The sequence below is a fragment of the Globicephala melas genome, chromosome 1 (assembly GCF_963455315.2).
Source record: "Globicephala melas chromosome 1, mGloMel1.2, whole genome shotgun sequence".
Classification (NCBI taxonomy): Eukaryota; Metazoa; Chordata; class Mammalia; order Artiodactyla; family Delphinidae; genus Globicephala; species Globicephala melas.
Genome location: NC_083314.1, coordinates 187707263 through 187725110, shown reverse-complemented (window position 1 = coordinate 187725110; position 17848 = coordinate 187707263). Strand labels below are relative to the sequence as shown.

General features: G+C 58.8%; 3 protein-coding genes across 15 annotated transcripts in view; 2 read left to right on the top strand and 1 right to left on the bottom strand.

Moving 5' to 3' along the window:
• HES4 (hes family bHLH transcription factor 4) overlaps positions 1 to 17848 on the bottom strand; it is a 29305-nt gene that overhangs the window by 1901 nt on the left and 9556 nt on the right. For 3 of the 6 annotated variants that reach the window (XM_060284940.1, XM_060284942.1, XM_060284946.1), the window contains exons 3-5: positions 965 to 1877; positions 439 to 658; positions 80 to 351 (exon numbers count right to left, since the gene is read on the bottom strand). In XM_060284940.1, the coding sequence (XP_060140923.1) occupies positions 80 to 351; positions 439 to 658; positions 965 to 1305 (833 nt within the window). In that variant the 5' untranslated portion in view covers positions 1306 to 1877. Of the gene's footprint in view, positions 1 to 79; positions 659 to 964; positions 1878 to 2746; positions 3704 to 17848 lie in introns of those variants that run through there. The other 3 variants (XM_060284961.1, XM_030882451.2, XM_060284954.1) reach the window with 3 other exon arrangements.
• ISG15 (ISG15 ubiquitin like modifier) lies at positions 10696 to 12043 on the top strand. Its single transcript, XM_030882484.3, has 2 exons — positions 10696 to 10802; positions 11258 to 12043. Exons 1-2 carry the CDS (start codon positions 10800 to 10802, stop codon positions 11891 to 11893), a joined length of 639 nt encoding a protein of 212 aa, XP_030738344.1. The 5' UTR covers positions 10696 to 10799; the 3' UTR covers positions 11894 to 12043.
• AGRN (agrin) overlaps positions 13961 to 17848 on the top strand; it is a 32612-nt gene continuing 28724 nt past the window's right edge. For 4 of the 8 annotated variants that reach the window (XM_060284767.1, XM_060284756.1, XM_070046231.1 and 1 more), the window contains exons 1-2: positions 13962 to 14260; positions 16394 to 16655. In XM_060284767.1, coding sequence (XP_060140750.1) covers positions 14054 to 14260; positions 16394 to 16655 — 469 coding nt within the window. In that variant the 5' untranslated portion in view covers positions 13962 to 14053. Of the gene's footprint in view, positions 14261 to 16393; positions 16656 to 17848 lie in introns of all 8 variants that reach the window. The other 4 variants (XM_060284751.1, XM_060284777.1, XM_060284785.1 and 1 more) reach the window with 3 other exon arrangements.

The window sequence follows — 17848 nt, the reverse complement described above, 5'->3', positions numbered from 1 at the left end:
CGGCAGGGGACAGGCGGTCGGGGCCCGCGGTGGCGGCGGCTCCGGCCCCAGAGCCCTCGCCGCCGACGCCCGCGCTCACCTGTCACCTGCACGCGCCGCAGGCTCTGCAGGTGCTTCACGGTCAGCTCCAGGATGTCCGCCTTCTCCAGCTTCGAGCGGCGGGAGCTCTGGGGGCGGGGCCGGTGTGGGCGGCTGGCAGCCCAGGAGAGCCGGGATTCCAGGCTCCCCGATCTCGCCCTCCCGCCCCCGACTCACCTCTTTCCTGAGGGCGTCCAGGAGGAGGCTCTGGAGCTGAGCGAGGCTCTCGTTGATGCGCGCTCGGCGCCGCTTCTCCATGACGGGCTTGGAGGACTGCGGGGCCGGCAGCGGCTGAGTCCCCCGGGCGTCAGCTCCCCTCGCCCCCCCGCTCCTGCCAACCGCGTCCGGCCGGGTCCCCACCTTCCGGTGCTCGGCCGCGCTCCGGGGCTGGTCCGGGGTCCGGCGGGCACCGGCCGGCGCTCCCGCCCGCGGCGAGGCCCTCAGCTTCCCCGGGGTGTCGGCAGGCATGGTGCGCCCCCGCGCCGCGCGGGGCCGAGGGCGGGCCGGACGCACGGCTTCCCGAGCCCCTCTCCCGCGGGTTCCAGGCTCCGGGACCGAGCGCGCGCTGCCAGCCGCCTGGCTATTTAAGGAAGCGCCGCCGCGGGGCGTGTGAATCCGGCTCCGCGTTCTTTCCCACACTCGCGCCAGCCAATGAGCCGCCGGCGCCGGGCAGCCCGCCCCCGGCCGCAGCCCCCGCCGGCTGTCAGTCACGCGTCCGCTCCCGGCCCACCGACCCCGCGGGCGACAAAGGCGAGCCGGGGCACCCCGCCCGCGCCCGCCTCTGGCGGCGCCGGGCCGAGGCGGGGAAGTCGCCGCGCCCGCTCCCCCGTTCCGAGCGGTGCGCCGGGAGGGGACCTCTCCGGGAGGGCGGAGGCGCGAGGCTCACCTTCCGGGCGAGCTGGGGCCGCGGGAAATCTGAAAGGAGAACTCGCGAGGGGAACCGGGTGAGGCGCCCCCGAGGAGCCGGCGAGCCTCGGCCCGCACGCCTCTGCTCTCCGCGGACCCAGCCGGGCCCTCGGGCCTCCGCGCGGCCTGCGAATCTGACCCCCGCCGGCTGCAGCACCTGCACGAGGCCCGTGACACAGTGGACGTGGAACACCAGCCACTGGGCAGGAGACAGGCTGGCCGGCCAAGGTCGTAGACAGGCAGAGTGGCATCACGGGACCAGTGAACGTGATGCCACAAGGCGGGCGGAGTGACGTCATCAGTCAGGCAGGATGACGTCATGGAACAGAATGTAAGGTGTCACTGGTCACGCTGGTGACGTCTCAGGGTTAAGGTCGATGATGACACAAGCCAGATGGGGTGATGTCATGGTCGCTGGTGATGTCACTCTCTTCCAGATTACCCAACAGTGAGCCAAGCACCAGCAAAGTAGGGCTCACAAAAAATGAGGGACACTTGTTAAAATTTTGTTTTTTAGTTCAAAGTGGCGTTGTGGGGAAAAAAGAGGGCTAAGCTTATTTTCGCGTTTGATGTTTTCATTCTGAATTCCCTTGCGCCAGCACTCTGGTCTTCTGAGTACTGAGGGTTCCAGCCCACTGTGGCCTGGCGGCCGTCTTGTCGGCATCGCACAGATGTCTCCTGAGGCCCACGGTAGACCCGGCCTGCCCTTGGGGCTGAGGAAGCGTCTCGCGGGTTCTAATCCGACGCGGGGGGCGACGGCAAACAAGCAATGTTATGTCGCAGTTGCCAGAGACAGAAAGAAATGGGTAGGTTGCTGGGGGAGAGGAAACCCCTCTTTCGACTGGGTGGTCCGGACGGCTTCTTTGCGGTGGGTTCCAGGAAAGAAGGCAGATCTGCAAGGTCCGGAGAGGAAGTGTCATGCCCAGGGTGGAAAGGGACCACAGGCCCGAGGGAGGAGGGGCAGGGGTAGGTGGGCGCGGGGCCTGGGAGAGTCGTGCTGGACTTTTCGGAGCAGCGGAGTGGGCCGACTGGCAGCTCGGAAGGGTCACCTCGGTCCTAGGCGTACCTAGTGGGTGGGGTCGCCGGCTGGCCCCTTACCCAACACCAGTTCCCGGGGTCCCAGCCCGGGGTCACGGTGTAGACGCCTTTTCTCCTTTCTGAGGCCAACCTAGTCTGGCCCTAGCCTCGCTCTCTGGAACCCCCCAATCCCACCCCCGGCGCGAAACCGACCTCTCAGCGGTCTGCGGGGGCGCCCGGGGCGGGGCGGGAGGCGGCTACACTGGGTGTGTCTGTGGGCTGTCGCCCCCGAGGCCAGGCCCCAGAGGCGCAGCCCCGGAGGAGCGTGTGGGGCGGGGAGCGTTGGGAAGCCGCGGGCGTCGGGCAGGAGCGGGCGGTGGGGACCCACCCAGAGCACAAAGCCCTGGGAGCGCTGACTGCCACGGCGCCGGGGTGGCTGGGACCAGCCCTGAGGGGGATGAGGCCGCGGGGGTCCTGGAGTCCCCACCCCGCCCCCATCCCCCCCGGCGGGCTGCGCGCAGGAGAGAAAGTCCGCGAGTGCCCCGCTGGGAAGCGTCGGCGGAACCCCAGGCCGGCAGGCGGGGCGCTGGGACCCGGTCTGGGTGGGCTCGGCCCCCCACCCCCAGGAGACCACACAGGCAGGGGTTTCAGACCGCAAGGAGAGGCTCGAGGAGCCATGTTTGACCATGCTTTACCTGCTGGTGGTTAGACGGGTTCGCTTACCCTCCGGTACCTGTTTCCTCACCTGTAAAATGGGCTATCTTTTCATTTATCCCTGGGCTGTTGGGAAGATAAATGAGCTCCTATTCTGAAAACACGCAGCACATGTCAGCTTCAGTTGTTACTGCCTGGGGGAACAGACGCAGGCAGGGAGGAGCCACCTGGACTCACCTCGGCGATGTGCCCTTCTGCACCCTCTGCCCTCTGAGACGCCCCCTCCCCACCCAGGGTCTCCAGGGGCCTGTGTCTTGGCCTCCCAGCCCCAGCCCCAACAAGGAGACTTCACTAGCCCAGAACAAAGTGAGTTTCCCTGGGGGTGTCACCCACACCGTCTGTGTGGTCATGTCTCTGGGCCCTCCTACCTCTGGCCGTCCCCCCACCCCGCCTTTTACATCTGGGCTTGGATCTCTGGTAGGGCCACCGGGTCTCCTGGGGGTCGTAGGAGCTCCCTTGCTCTGGGCAAGGAGGGAGAGTCCTGGGCTGCAGTTGGGAAATAGTGCTGAGGAATACTGTGGAATATTGCATTTTCCAAAGATGGCTACAACAACATTTCCCACTCCAAATACCCTTATGGTGCACCTTGGTGAGATTTTGTGATGACATCGACCAGCAAAGACAGGGGCAGGGGTGAGATGTGAATTCTGAGGCTGGACCTTAAAAATGCCACACACGTTCACCTTGCTGTCTTGGGAAACCCGCTCTTGGAACCCGTTTGCCCCTCTGTGAGGAAGCCCAAACTGGCCCCATGGAGAGGCTCCCAAGGGGAGGCCATTGAGCCAGGAGCCCAGAAATCTCAGCTGCTGGACAGGTGATCCCAACCTGCTGCTTCAGAGCCCCCACCTCATGCCTTCCCAGCTGCTCCTGGGTGCTTTGTTCCAACTCTTGATTCACAGAACAGGACAGTTGTTACTGTGATCTTTGGGGGTCATTTGTTACACAACAGTAGTAACTGGTATAACTAAGATGGCCCAAGCCCTGGATCTGTTCCTCCGCCCCTCCCCTCTCCCTCCCCCACCCCACTCCCCATCTTGTTCCTCCTTTTCTCCGGCAGGAAGCGATGCGCCGGAGCCTGCAGCCCTGGCTGTGTCCAGCTGACGATTTGAGTTGATTTTTGCAAGCCATCAAAGGCCAACTATTTGTCTTCCGAGATCCAGGCTTGAGTGGGCTAAGCCCCCGTTGGCTGGTGGTCCCAGGGGCATCTCCAGGGCCCACTGGTGGCCACCGGGTTTGGGGAGCAGGGGGCTGAGGCAGGAAAGTCAGTGGGGGAGTCTGTGTGGAAAGACGGGTGTATTTCCCAGGCCAGACACTGGGCTCCAGCCTTGGGTTGTGGGGGAAGGGATGGTCCTCTGCCTACCGTGACAGCGTTCCACACAACATCATTCAGACAGTGTCCCTTGGGGGTCTGCCACGTGCGATCTGTGAACACGTCCTTCCCAACCTCCAACATGGGGGTGGCACCTGCATTCCCACTCTGCCCCTCAGCATTCCACAGGTATATGAGCCCCAGAACATCAGAGACATCACAGACCACGCCCTCCGGCACCCCTTACCCTCCTGTTCCTTCCTCTTCTGCCAAGAGGCAACGGCCTGTGGACTCAGGCAGCCGGGACCAGAGTTGCCAAGTAACCAGGCTAGAACCATTGCAGGTCCTCTCCTGCAGCACGGGAGTTGGTCGCTGTGATGATAAAGTGGCAGAGGCCAGGGCTGGAGGAATCCAGCCTTCAGGCTAGAGATGAGGGAAGCAAATAGCCAGGACCCAGGCAGAAGCCAGGAGCACCAGGATGCCGACAACAAGCCTTGAGGTTCAAGGGCAGTCCCCACCCCTGTGACTGAGGGGGCGTCTTCCACCCTTACAGGTCATGAGACCAACGTACCTTCCCTCGGCCACCTGATGCCAGGTAGTGGGAGCATCCTCCCAACACCCAGTGTGTGACGGTACCTTCCCCGTGATCTGGGCGCCGTCAACATCTTTCTCCTGAATTGCGCGTTGACACCTCTCCACATTTGGGGAGCCATGTCCCCCAACTTCTGGGTGGTGACAGAATCTCCTTCCAACCCCTATCTGCCTGGCACGCTGCCTCCCTGTGGGCCCCCGTGGGTGCTGCTTTTCTCTCCACTCTCCTTGGGCCGGCGCTCCTGGGGAGAGGTGAGCTTCCCTGTCCTTCCTGCTTGGCGCGTCCAGACCGGTGTCTTCTTCACCAAAAAAGCTCCAGCTTTGAAACCTCACTTTATTAACAGACCGCCCCTTTCTTAACAGACCACACAGACTACAGTCGACCGAAACCTTCCTGAAGGGTTTACTCCTGGTTCCCTGTCACCTTCTCCAGACACTCCTGTCACAGTTTCTGGTGATTTCAAAATCCACACGGATGAGCCTCCAACTTTCTGGACTTCCTCGCCTCCATGGGGTGTCCTGGTGCAGCGTCAATAACTAAGCTCCGGATCCCAGGTGCTGGGTGTTGGCTGTAGCTCTCAGTTTCCCACCCACCCTGGAGGCCCCACCCACCGGAAGCCCCGCCCACAGGGGCCAGGTCGGGGCTGGAGCCTGAGGCGGAAGGTCCAACGCCCTTCGGCTGCTGTTGCAACAGCGTCGCCTGGGGTCCTGCCTCCTCCCTCCACATCCCCATACCTTTCTCTCAGCTCCTGTCTCCCGCATGACCACTGGGATGTATACGCAGTAGCCTGGGCGAGAGGTGACTGTGCCCTGGACCAGGGTGCACAGGTGTACGTGGTGAGGACTGTGAACTTCTTGGGAGGGTTTTTTGCTGTTACTGCTGCTGTTTGATCATTGAAGGGCTTAAAAATAAAAGCAAGTGTGTTAAACATGATATAGATACTGTCTTAAAGGTTTAAGGAAGTTTAAGGTAGTTTGTAAATGAAACCAAATATTAACCAAAGACCCCTTTATAAGTGGCTGTTGTAATTTCATAAATAGGATATTCAGGCAGGTTTGTGACTAGAATTTATATATTTTGTGGTCATGTTATTAGGTGCATACAAATTTAAAATCTTTTTTTTTTACCAATGAACTCAACCTTATATTGCTATGCAACCTTCTGTATCTAATAATGCTTTGACTGGCCCGAGGCAGGGGAACGCAATCAGACTCACAGGTTGCATCAGACCGAAACTTTCCAGACCACCCAGTTCCAGAAACTGACCTGGAGACTTTCAGGACCACCCGGTTCCAGGAACTGACCTGGGGACTTTCCACCCGGCCCAGCCTTCCCGCCTTTCGAGGGGCGGGACTAACGGTCCCCCAGGATACCCGAAAAGACCACCAAATAAGGAATACCCTGCGCCCTCCCAGATTCACCACACCCCTTTCCCTTCTTCCCCTATAAATTCTGCCCAAACCCTCGCCCGGGCGCGACTTCCCTGGCCCCTTTCACTCGGATCAGTGAACCTCGCCCGGGAGCGTTCCCAAATACAGCTTGCTTAAGCTCTCCTCTGTTTCTTGGTGCCGTTCCTTACAGTAAGATTTCTTTGTTAATCTGTTAATAAAATTGTTAATGTAGCCACATTGGCTTCCTTTTAGTTAACATTTACCTGGTAGGTTTATTTTCATCCTTTTACTTTCAGTTTCCCATATCCTTATATTTCAGATGATTCGTGTCTTCTGTAAGCCACATAAAATCAGATTATTTTTAACCAGGCTGACAACCCTGGTCATTTAGTCCCCCTGGATTTCAGACCTCTGCTCTGTAGAACTTTGAGGGAATCCATTTCTGTTGTTTTAAGCCACCAGTTTGTGGTGACTTAAAAGCCACCAAGACAGGGAGACACGTGCTTCCAGGTGCTATCACTTTGTCTGCCTAAAGCCTTTGTGTTTAGTTCCTCTTGTCAAAAGCAGGTGACAGGGCTTCCCTGGTGGCGCAGTGGTTGAGAGTCCGCCTGCAATGCAGGGGACACGGGTTCGTGCCCCGGTCCGGGAAGATCCCATACTGTGGATGGGCCCCTGAGCCATGGCCCCTGAGCCATGGCCGCTGAGCCTGCGCGTCCGGAGCCTGTGATCTGCAACAGGAGCGGCCACAGCAGTGAGAGGCCCGTGTACCGCAAAAAAAAAAAAAAAAAAAAAAGCAGGTGACATTCAATGAAGTAACTAAAAGAAAATAAAGACTCTATTACTGTATGTCAGTATTAAGAAATTAGGAGACGTATGCCATGTTTTTGTTTTCTCTTTTCAAATTTCTAATTTCTTTTTAAAAATTTTAAATTGTTGTATCTTTGCCATGTTTAATAATGGTCATCTGGGGACTTCCCTGGTGGTCCAGTGGTTAAGACTCCTAGCTCCCAATGCAGGGGGCATGGGTTCGATCCCTGGTCAGGAAACTAAGATCCCGCATGCCGCACCGCATGGCCAAAAACAAAAACAAAAAAAATAATGGTCATCTGAAGGAGATTGAGAGATTTTCACATTCTGTATTCTTTGTTATGTTTCTGGTTTTCTTTTTATAATACTAATATTATTTATGCAAGGAATGCGTCGAGATAGAAACTTAAAATAATATAAAGAAACAAGTTTTTAAACTTTTGTGCATGTTAACAACTTTGGTGCCATATGAGATTATTTTGGGGGAGGGGAGGTGGAATGATTAATTCATATGCAAAACAATTTGTTTTTTTCCAGTCTTTTACTTATTTAATTTTTTATTTATTTGATTTTTTTTTTTTTTTTTTTTTTTGCGGTACGCGGGCCTCTCACTGTTGTGGCCTCTCCCGCTGCGTAGCACAGGCTCCGGACGCGCAGGCTCAGCGGCCATGGCTCACGGGCCCAGCCGCTCCGCGGCATGTGGGATCCTCCTGGACCGGGGCACGAACCCGTGTTCCCTGCATCGGCAGGCGGACTCTCAACCACTGAGCCACCAGGGAAGCCTTATTTATTTGATTTTTAATGTATTTTAAAGTATTTATTTTTAAGTATTTATTTTAATTTTATTTATTTACTTACTTATTTATTTTTGCTGTGCCATGCGGCATGTGAGATCTTAATTCCCTGACCAGGGACTGAACCCATGCCCCCTGCAGTGGAAGCCTGAAGTACTAACCAGTGGACCACCAGGGAATTCCCTAAGTATTTATTTTTACTTTTAGCTAACATATGCCTGTGATATGCTGTTTGTGATAGTAAAAACTTGGGAATAACCTACATATTCAACAATATGGGACTGGTTAACTAAATTACACTGTATTCTATGATGGACTCATTATACTATGGGCAACATATACAGCCATGAAAACAACTTGCATAAAAGTATCTGTTCATATGGAAAAATGTCTGTGAGTTACTTGTGAATGAAGCACTTTAGAAAATGGTGAGAGCAGCATGCGGGTTTCTTTGTTTGCAGTTTCCTTTTTCACTGAGGTGAAGTTCCTGTAACTTAACCATCTCAAGGGATATAGTTCAATGGCATTTAGTATATTCAGTGCAACCATCACCTCTATCTAGTTCCAAAACATTTTATCATTCCCAAAGGAGGCCTTGTCTCCATGAAGCAGTCACTCCCCATGCCCCCTGGCCCCAGCCCCTGGCAATCACTTTTTTTTTTTTTTTTTTTTGCGGTACGCGGGCCTCTCACTGTTGTGGCCTCTCCCGTTGCGGAGCACAGGCTCCGGACGCGCAGGCTCAGCGGCCATGGCTCACGGGCCCAGCCGCTCCGCGGCCTGTGGGATCCTCCCGGACCGGGGCACGAACCCGTGTCCCCTGCATCGGCAGGCGGACTCTCAACCACTGCACCACCAGGGAAGCCCTAATTATTTTCTTCTTTAACTTTTTTTTTGGCTGCGTTGGGTCGTTGTTGCTGCGCGCAGGCTTTCTCTCTAGTTGCGGCGAGCAGGGGCTACTCTTTGTTGCGGTGCGCGGGCTTCTCATTGTGGTGGCTCCTCTTGTTGCGGAGCACTGGCTCTAGGCACGTGGGCTCAGTAGTTGTGGTACACGGGCTTAGTTGCCCCTCGGCATGTGGGGTCTTCCCCGGAACAGGGCTCAACCCCATGTCCCCCGCATTGGCAGGTGGATTCTTAACCACTGCACCACCAGGGAAGTCCCTTGTGGACATTTCGTATCAGTAGAATCACACAATATGTGACTTTTTGTGTCTGGCTTCTTTCACTGAGCATCATGTTTTCAAGGTTCATTCACATTGTAGCCTGCGTCAGTGCTTCATTCCTTTTTATGGCTAATATTCCATTACAAGGATGGACCACACTTTGTCTATGCATCCACGTGCTGATGGTGTTTGCTCCCCCAGTTTCTACCATTCATCTCCTGTGAATAGAGCTACTGTTAACATTTGTGTGCAAGCATTTCTCTGAACACCTGTTTGGAGTTCTCTCGAGCATATCCCTAGGAGTGGAATTGCTGGGTCACGTGAAAATTCTGTTTAACCTTTTGAGGAATGACTAGACTGTTTTCCACAGTGACTTCACCATTTCACATTCCCATCAGCAATGTATGAGAGTTCCATTTTTTCTACATCTTCACCAACACTTGTTATTATTCCCTTTTTAATTATTATAGTTGTGCTAACAGGTGTGACATAGTATCTCACTGTGGGTTTTTTTTTTTTAATAAATTTATTTATTTATTTATTTATTTATCTTTGGCTGTGTTGGGTCTTGGTTGCTGCGCGTAGGCTTTCTCTAGTTGCGGCGAGCAGGGGCTACTCTTCGTTGCGGTGAGGGGGCTTCTATTGCAGTGGCTTCTCTTGTTGCGGAGCACGGGCTCTAGGCGCACAGGCTTCAGTAGTTGTGGCATGCAGGCTCAGCAGTTGTGGCTTACGGGCTCTAGAGCACAGGCTCAGTAGTTGTGGCACACGGGCTTAGTTGCTCCGCGGCATGTGGGATCTTCCCGGACCAGGGCTTGAACCCGTGTCCCCTGCATTGGCAGGTGGATTCTTAACCACCGCACCACCAGGGAAGTCCCTCACTGTGGTTTTGATGTGCATTTCCCTAGTGACCAATGATGTTGACCATCTTTTCATGTGGTTGTTGGCCATTTATATATTTTCTATTTTAAAATGTCTATTTAAGTCTTTTGCCCAACTTTTAACTGAGTTGTTTATCTTTTTGTTGTTGAGTTGTAAAAGTTCCTTATATATTATGGATACTAGACCCTTATCGGACATGTGATTTGCAAATATTTTCTACCATTTTGTGTATAGTTTTTTTTTTTCACTTTGTCAATAGTGTCCAGGAGTTCATTTTTGTAGAAAATAAGATACATATCTTTCATTGAAACAATGAGAACAGGGACTTCCGTGGTGGCGCAGTGGTTAAGAATCCGCCTGCCAATGCAGGGGACGCGGGTTCAACCCCTGGTCCGGGAAGATCCCACGTGTCGCGGAGCAAATAAGCCTGCATGCCGCAACTAGCCCGCACGCCTAGAGCCCGTGCTCCGCAACAAGAGAAGCCACTGCAATGAGAAGCCTACGCACAGCAACAAAGAGTAGCCCCCCCCCACTGCAACTAGAGAAAGCCCGTGCACAACAACGAAGACCCAAGCAGCCATTAATTGATTGATTGATTAATTAAAAAACAATCTGAACAAATATTGTCATAAACAAATGGAGGTTATCTCTGGGTAGTTTAGATTGTCACTATTTTATGTTATTTCTGAATTAACCCTGGCAATGATTTCCGAGTTTACTAATTTTGCAGATTGGTAAATGGAAAGTGAAAGTTTCCAATTGTTCGCTCATGTTATGATGTGTGTGCGTCTTGCAAAGGACCCGAGGTGTTGGACATGCAGGGGGTTTCTGAACACACACCCCTGGAGGCGGGATGCTGTCACAGTCCCCAGGCCCCGCTGGCCAGGTGGAAAGCCCCAGCCCACCCCTGCCTCAGTTTCTTGTCATTGTCATTCTGTTTTGTTTCTGCTATTCACTCCAGGGCCCGCCTTGGGAAAAGGAAACCGAAACTGAAGCTGAATTCGGCTACTGTGTGGCTGGCTCCCCGACACCGCCCTCTGACGTGGTTGCTCAGGCTTTAAAAGGGCTGAGCTGCCACGGCTGGAGAAGAGCTGAGAGCGGAGAGGCAGCCAACCAGTGCTTGCAGAGGACCTGGCGCCAGGGCCCACAGCCATGGTGAGGCGGGTTAGACAAGGGGGGCAGGTGTGCTCGTACCCCTCCCCCGGTGGCATCTCCCAGGGGCGGAACACCTACATGTGCAAGGCAGGCAGAGCTGCTCAGAACCCCCAGGTTCTTAAGCGTGAGGGGAGGGACAGGGCTTCTTCTGACAGCAGGGTCTGGGTCCTCAGAGGTGGGTTCTGCCCAGTGGGCAACCCTGAGATCCCTTGGGATCAGCACAGGGGGGCGTCTTAGCAGGTGAAGGGAGGCAACATGATGGTTGTGGGTGGTGACTATTCTAGAAATGCCCGCATGCACTCTCCAGCACCTGGCGTCCCCCTCCTGGTGGGAGGGGAGGCTGGAGAGGAGGGGGCAGCATCATGGGGTCTAGCAGCTTGCCCCACTGCCAGTGTCACGCGTGCAGTGCTCCCAGAACTGGTGCCAGGGTCTCTGAGCCTGTGTGATGCCCACAGGGTAGGAACCTGAAGGTGAAGATGCTCGGGGGCCAGGAGATCCTGGTGCCCCTGAGGGACTCCATGCTGTCATCCGAGCTGAAGCAGCAGATCACCCAGCAGATCGGCGTGCCCGCCTTCCAGCAGCTCCTGGTCCACCAGGACACTCGCAAGGTGCTGCAGGATGGGGTGCCCCTGGTCTGCCAGGGCCTGGGCCCCGACAGCACCGTCCTGCTGATGGTGCAGAGCTGCAAAGACCCCCTGAGCATCCTGGTGAGGAATAACAAGGGTCGCAGCAGCACCTACGTGGTCCGGCTGACGCAGAGGGTGGCCGAGCTCAAGCTGCAAGTGTGCCAAAAGGAGCACGTGCAAGCCGACCAGTTCTGGCTGAGCTTCGAGGGGAAGCCCATGGAGGACGCGCACCAGCTGGGGGAGTACGGCCTCACCACCATGTGCACCGTGTTCATGAATCTGCGCCTGCGGGGGGGCGGGGCAGGGCCAGGAGGGCCGCGGGGAGGGCGCCCCACTGAGCACCAGGAATACAGTTGTAGCACCCTCTGTAGCACCATTCTGCACCCTTCTGGTGAGATTGGGGGAGGGGTGGAGGAGGGAGTGGTAAGAGGGGACCCAGGGTCGCTGGGGGAATCAGCAGGCTAGGGTGGCCAAGTTAAGGGACAAGCCTAGTGGGATCAAAATGGTGACCTCCGCCTGCCCCCAGAGAAACTGAAGGTGTGTCCCCACATCTTTGGGAAATTAACTTCTAGAGAAATAAAAAGAGGCATATCTGCTGGAGCCTATCGCTGTCTTCACATTGAGCCATGGTCAGCCCCTGCCTGCACAGCTGGTCCCCACTCCTCACATCTGGGTCAGCAGGTAGCACAGGGAGGGGAAGGCCTGGCGAGGTCCCAAAGGCCACAAGGCGAGTGTCCCTGGAGGCGGTGAGTCCGTAGGGCCTGCCTGGGCCAGTTGTGAGGGAGGCTTCCCCACACCAGCTGGGGTCTGGGGGCCTCTTGACCCTCCAGGAACCATCAGCCTACACTGTCCAGCCTGCATTGGTCTGGGGAAAAGTGGTGACAGGGCCTTGGGCACTCACATCACCATCAGGGCGAGCTGCTGAATCAGCAAATACGCCCTCCTTCAGGGTTCAGTTCATGAAGGGGCCACAGCCAGTAGGTGAGGGGGTACCTGGGATAGGGGTTCCTCCCATCCACGTGGAAGAGTTTGTCCCAGATAGGGGGCACCTAATTTGGCAAAACTACAGCCACTTCCACACCGGATGCATTTTTCTGTGCCAGTTTTCCACATGAGCCACTCGGGAGCCAGGCTGAGTCAGCCTTAGACACGGGTGGGGGGGGTGCGGGGGAGCATAGAACGTACACCTCTCTGGGCCAAAGTCCATGACTCTGGGGACACTCAGTCCTCAGCCTTCAGACTCTTCAGTGACATTTGGCTGCAGACCCAGAAGCCCCCTTTCTGGTCTGTGGGGGTCCGTATCTGAGCTGGGGGACCCCCCAGGTCTGGCTTGCCTGTGACAAATATGTGTAGACATGCAGGTGTGGGGGGGGGAGGGCTCCTGGCTCCAACCTCATTTCCTGGGCCCCCAACCTCACCTCTTTGTCATACTGTAACTTAACAAGTGTAAGCACACCCCCTCGGTGCCACCCTCCTTTCTTGAACCCCCCCCACCAGGGTCTAGGCGACGTAGGGTCCCCCGAGGGGCCTCTGCTGCTGCTCACCCTTCATTGCCTCCAGCTCAGAGGTCCGTGGCTGGCGTGGGTGAGGGGATGTGCGGCAGACCCGGCCCTGGAGGGACAGAGGGATCTCCTCTCCCTCCCCACCCCCACCATCTTCAGCTAGGTCGGGGTCTAATCTGGACCCTCTGGGTCTCGGTTTACCCGCCTGGACCCTGTGGGAATGTCTGGAGAAGCGCCTTGGGGGAGCTGGGGAGGGGGCGTGGCTGGCCGTCCACCGCAGACGCAATCGCCGCCTCGGACAGCAGGGGGAGCCCGCAGCCCTGCAGAGGGGCCGGAGCTGACCCGGGACCGGGAGGTGGGCGGGTCTGCGCTCCGTTGCGACCAATCGCCGCAGCCCCCGGCCCGCATTGGTCCCGGCAGGCCGGGGGTCCCGGGCCGGCCGAGCTTCCGTCCCCAGTTCCAGCGAGGGGCTGGGGTCCCCCGTCAGGTTCCTCCTGCCGGGGGAGGGGCACAGCCCTGCAGGGCTCGAGGGGCGGCGGGGCCCCGGATCTGGCAGCCCCTCCCCGCGGCCGGGGAGCCCCCGCCGCCCCAGCCCCGGCACAGCCTGGAGCCCCTTGGAAGTCCCGTCACGTCGCTTCCAGATTATGCATTAACCCGATTTCAGCCGCATTTCCTGGCGGGGGTGGGGAACGTCCGCGCAGGCGGGGGAGGGGCGTCCGTGGGGGTGCGCCGCAGCAGGGAGAGCACCCTCGATCCCGCCCTGCCCCCGCCCCTCGGCCGGGCCAGGCCCATCACCCACATTGGCCCGACCCAGACTGGCCCTCTCCCTCCCCCAGCCAGGCCTCCGCCCGGCGCCGCCGTCCCGGCGCTTTGTTCGCGGCCGCCGCGGGTCGCAGGGCGCCGGGCGGGCCGGGGGCGGGCGCGGGCGGGCCGGGGCGGGGGGGGGGGGGGGGAGGAGGGAAGGGGGTGGTGCTGCCCCCGGTCCCGCCCCCGGCCCGCCCCCGCGCCGCCCGCGCTCCCGCCGCCTCCCAGGAGCTGCGTCCCGTCCTGTCCAGTCCAGTCCCTGGCGCGGCCCGGCCCGTGAGCTTGCTCCGGCCGCCTTCCGCCGTCCTCCGCCCGCGCCATGGCCAGCCTGCGGCCGTCCGGCCAGGCTCCTCTGCAGCCACTGCTGCTGCTCCTGGTGGTGGCCGCGCGCGCCCTGCCCGGCGCCGACGGGACGTGCCCCGAACGCGCGCTGGAGAGGCGGGAGGAGGAGGCGAACGTGGTGCTCACCGGCACCGTGGAGGAGATCCTCAACGTGGACCCGGTGCAGCACACGTACTCGTGCAAGGTGGGCCCCCGCGTGACCCCCGGGACCCTGAGCCCCCTTCGGACCGTCCTGGAAGCCTGGGTTGGGGGCCTCTCCCCCGCGATCCCGGCCCCCTAGCCCGGAGGTCCTGCCATCGCGACGCCGGCCGCCCCGCTGAGACCCCCGCCCCGGGCCGTGGGAACGAGCCCCAGACGCTCCGCAGCGCCCGCGCCCGCTCCCTTGGCGACCGCCAACCCCCGCGTGGGGCGCCGGGTCTGGGAAAACTCGCGAGCGCTGGAGGGAAAGTTCTTGCGGTCCCGCTGCCATCCCGCCTCGCGGTGCCCAGGCCCCGGAGACCTGATCGTGTCTGCCCCTTCAACCCAAGCCCCCTCCCTTACTGGAAACAAGTGCGCCTCCCCCCAGGGAGAATGTTCCGCTACGGCACCCCCTACCCACCGGCCAAAGAAAAGGAACAGGGACGAGGGGAGGTGACGCTTTCTGCTTGGGGTGGAGGTGGGGTTTTGGCCTGTGGTCAGTGCTGTCGCCCCCCCCCCCAGAGGCGAGAAGGGGTGGTCAGGAGAGAGTGGAGGGGTGCACATCTTATCTCCCAACCCCAGGGCTCCTGGTGGGGCATGCTGCAGTGATGGGTTTGGGGGCCGGAGCAGAGAAGTGGGCGGGGCCGTTGCTGAGCCTCAAGTGTCGGGGTGCAGGGCAGGTACCCCATCCTGCTCCTGAGAGACCTGAATCTCCCCCGGCCACAGGGAGGGAGAACTTGCCTGGCCTCTCCTTCAGTTGGATCTGGGAGCCCCCTGGGATAGGTCTAGTGGGTTTTTTCCCACAATCTGTTCCTAGGGAGGGCTCAAGGGACCCAGGGCCCTGCCCCCCTCTGGCCCCTAAAACCACCTCCCCGACCAGAAATCGGATCATTCCTCTTCCGTGGAGATGGGGAGGGGTGGCAGCTTCTTTCAGCCTGGCCTGTGCGGGCTACATCTGGGATCCCCCGCCGGGCCCCCTCCCCTCCACCACCGCCAGGGCACTTTGCCAAGTCCCTGCAGGATTTTCCCGACTTCCTCCCCGCTGCTCCTGGGTGTGGCTGGGGTGGGGGGAGGCGATGAAAGCCACCCAGCCCTCCCCTGCTAGCTGTCGTCCTTCTAGAGCCTACTGTGTGTCTAGGGGTGGGGGGGCGGGAGTCGGCCAAGGCTCCCCCACCTCCCCATGGCCACTGGAGGGTGGAGGGAGTCCCTGCAGATTTCTCAGACCCGAGGCTCCCAGCAGGGGCAGGCAGGTGGACGGGCCACCATTGTCTTTCATTCCCCATTCTGGAAGTCCTGGCTCCCCAGAGCTCCCGAGGAAAGGGGTGTCTTCCCAGGTGCAGCATGAATGGGCACGTATCCCCATGGACCTTTTCCTTTAGGACCGCCTGTTCTGACTGCAGCCCTCCTCCCCCCACCCCCAGCAGGCCGTGGGCGTCCCAGGGCCTGGTTTGTCAGAGCAGGTACCCTCAGGGCCCCAAGAGCAGAGTGGGGAGGGTGGGGCTGCCCTGTGCTGCCCAGGCTTGATTTTGAGGTTCACAGGCTGCCTTGACCGCACGCACTGTAGGAGCCTTGCAGGAGGAGGGCGTTTCACCTGCCGGGGGGCATGGTGTCTTTGCCCACCCACAGGGCTGCATGGAGCCCAGCTGGCCCAGAGCCCTGAGCTCAGAGCTCATCACCCTGAAACTTCATCATCCACCTTAGCTGCTCCTGGCTCTGCCCATACAGAATGGCCGGAACAGTGGGTGGGACGATAGGGAGAGTGGGGCACGGAAGGCAGGCACCCCAGCCGGCTGGGTCCCCTTCCCGTAACCAGGCTGAGCCGAGAAGGACGTTGTTGGAATTGGGGTGGCTGGGGGTTGGGGGGCTGCTTCTGTTTGCAGGCCAGGTGTCCTAGTGTGTGACACACACGGGTGGGCAGTGGCATCCATCGTGTGTGTGCCTCCCTGCAGCTTCCTCCTGGGGGGCTGACCCAAAGATCTCCACACATCTGCCCAGGGTTTGGGTCTATCTACTCTGGACATCTGGCCTGAGCAAGTGAGGTGGGAAGAGAGGAAGAAGCCCAGGTGTCAGCCTCTGCGGCCACCCCTCCCCAGTGGGAAGAGGACCACTGACACCTGCGCACCCCCCGTGTCCACCCCAGGTTCGGGTCTGGCGGTACTTGAAGGGCAAAGATGTGGTGGCCCAGGAGAGCCTGCTGGACGGAGGCAACAAGGTGGTGATTGGCGGCTTCGGAGACCCCCTCATCTGTGACAACCAGGTGTCCACTGGGGACACCAGGATCTTCTTTGTGAACCCAGCCCCGCCGTACCTGTGGCCGGCCCACAAGAATGAGCTGATGCTCAACTCCAGCCTCATGCGCATCACCCTGCGGAACCTGGAGGAGGTGGAACACTGCGTGGAAGGTGCGTGAAGGGGCAGAGCAGGGGAGGCACCGTGGGGGCAGGAGAGAGTTTGCTGGCGGCGAGAGCACTTGGCATCTCGTGGTGCAACCTCCTTTTCTGAGTCCCAGCTCCCTGGCTTCCCAGCCGTCTCAGCTCCAATCTCTGATATAAGCAGCGCTCCCCACCCTGGCCCTGGAGATGCCACCACTTTTTGTCTTGGAGCCAAGCGAGTCCCAGCCCTGCAAAGGGACAGGCCTCCTCTCTCTTCCCCTCCCCCTCCGTAGTTCTGCACGCCCCTTCCTGGAGTTCCCTGTTCTAGGAGAGAGGCTGGGACCAGGTGAATGAACATCAGTTGTTTGTGTTCTGCAGAAGCCCAAACATCTGTTTAGACAGGGCCCAGATGTTGAGCAAACCCGTTGGGGTGGGGCTTAAGGGTTGTGCTGGAGGTGGGGCTACCCCACCATGTGTTCCAAGAGGCCTGTCATTTCTGGGAGGGGCAGTTATGTGGAGTGGGCTGCTTCCAGAGTTTGAGTGGGTGTGGGATCCCCTCACAGAGGTACAGAACCTCTCCTTGTCTGCCCTCCCCATGCGTCCGTTCTGAATGGCCCAAGAGCATCCCTCCCTCACCCCAGCCTCCGAGAGGTGAGCAGGAATCACACGACCAGGGCTCACCCACCCACCTCAGCCCAGGCGAATCCCAGCTGGGGGCTGAGATCCATGGCTGAGGAACGTAGCAGGGAGAACATAGGAACTGCCTGTCGCCCTCACATCCTGTCTGTCCCCTCATGGCTGCCTGGGAAGGGATGTACCGGAGAGGGCGGAGAGAGGAGAGAATGCTTCCTCCCAGGGCAGTGGGAAGGGTCCTTGACTTCCTGTCCTGGGAAGGTGACCCTGTCCCTCTGATTTGCTCTGTTGGCCAGCAGGGAAGTTCCATCTTCCACCCAACTTACTGCTGTGGTGCTGGCTTGGCTTTTGCGGGGTCCTGGGTGGTGGACTGTGCAGGGCGAGGGGCAGGACCTGAAGTGGGGAGCCCTGTAGCGTCCTGCGTGGCCTGTAGTCCATTGCTCCTGGGGCTGTGTCCAGGGTCCCAGCCTGCAACGTCATACAGCGAGGCCGGCGGGGCTGTGTCACTGGTCCCTTGCATCACCAGCTTAGCTGAGGAGGTCCCAGCATGGCCCTCCCACCAGGTGAGGACTGGAGACCCTGGCCCTGCT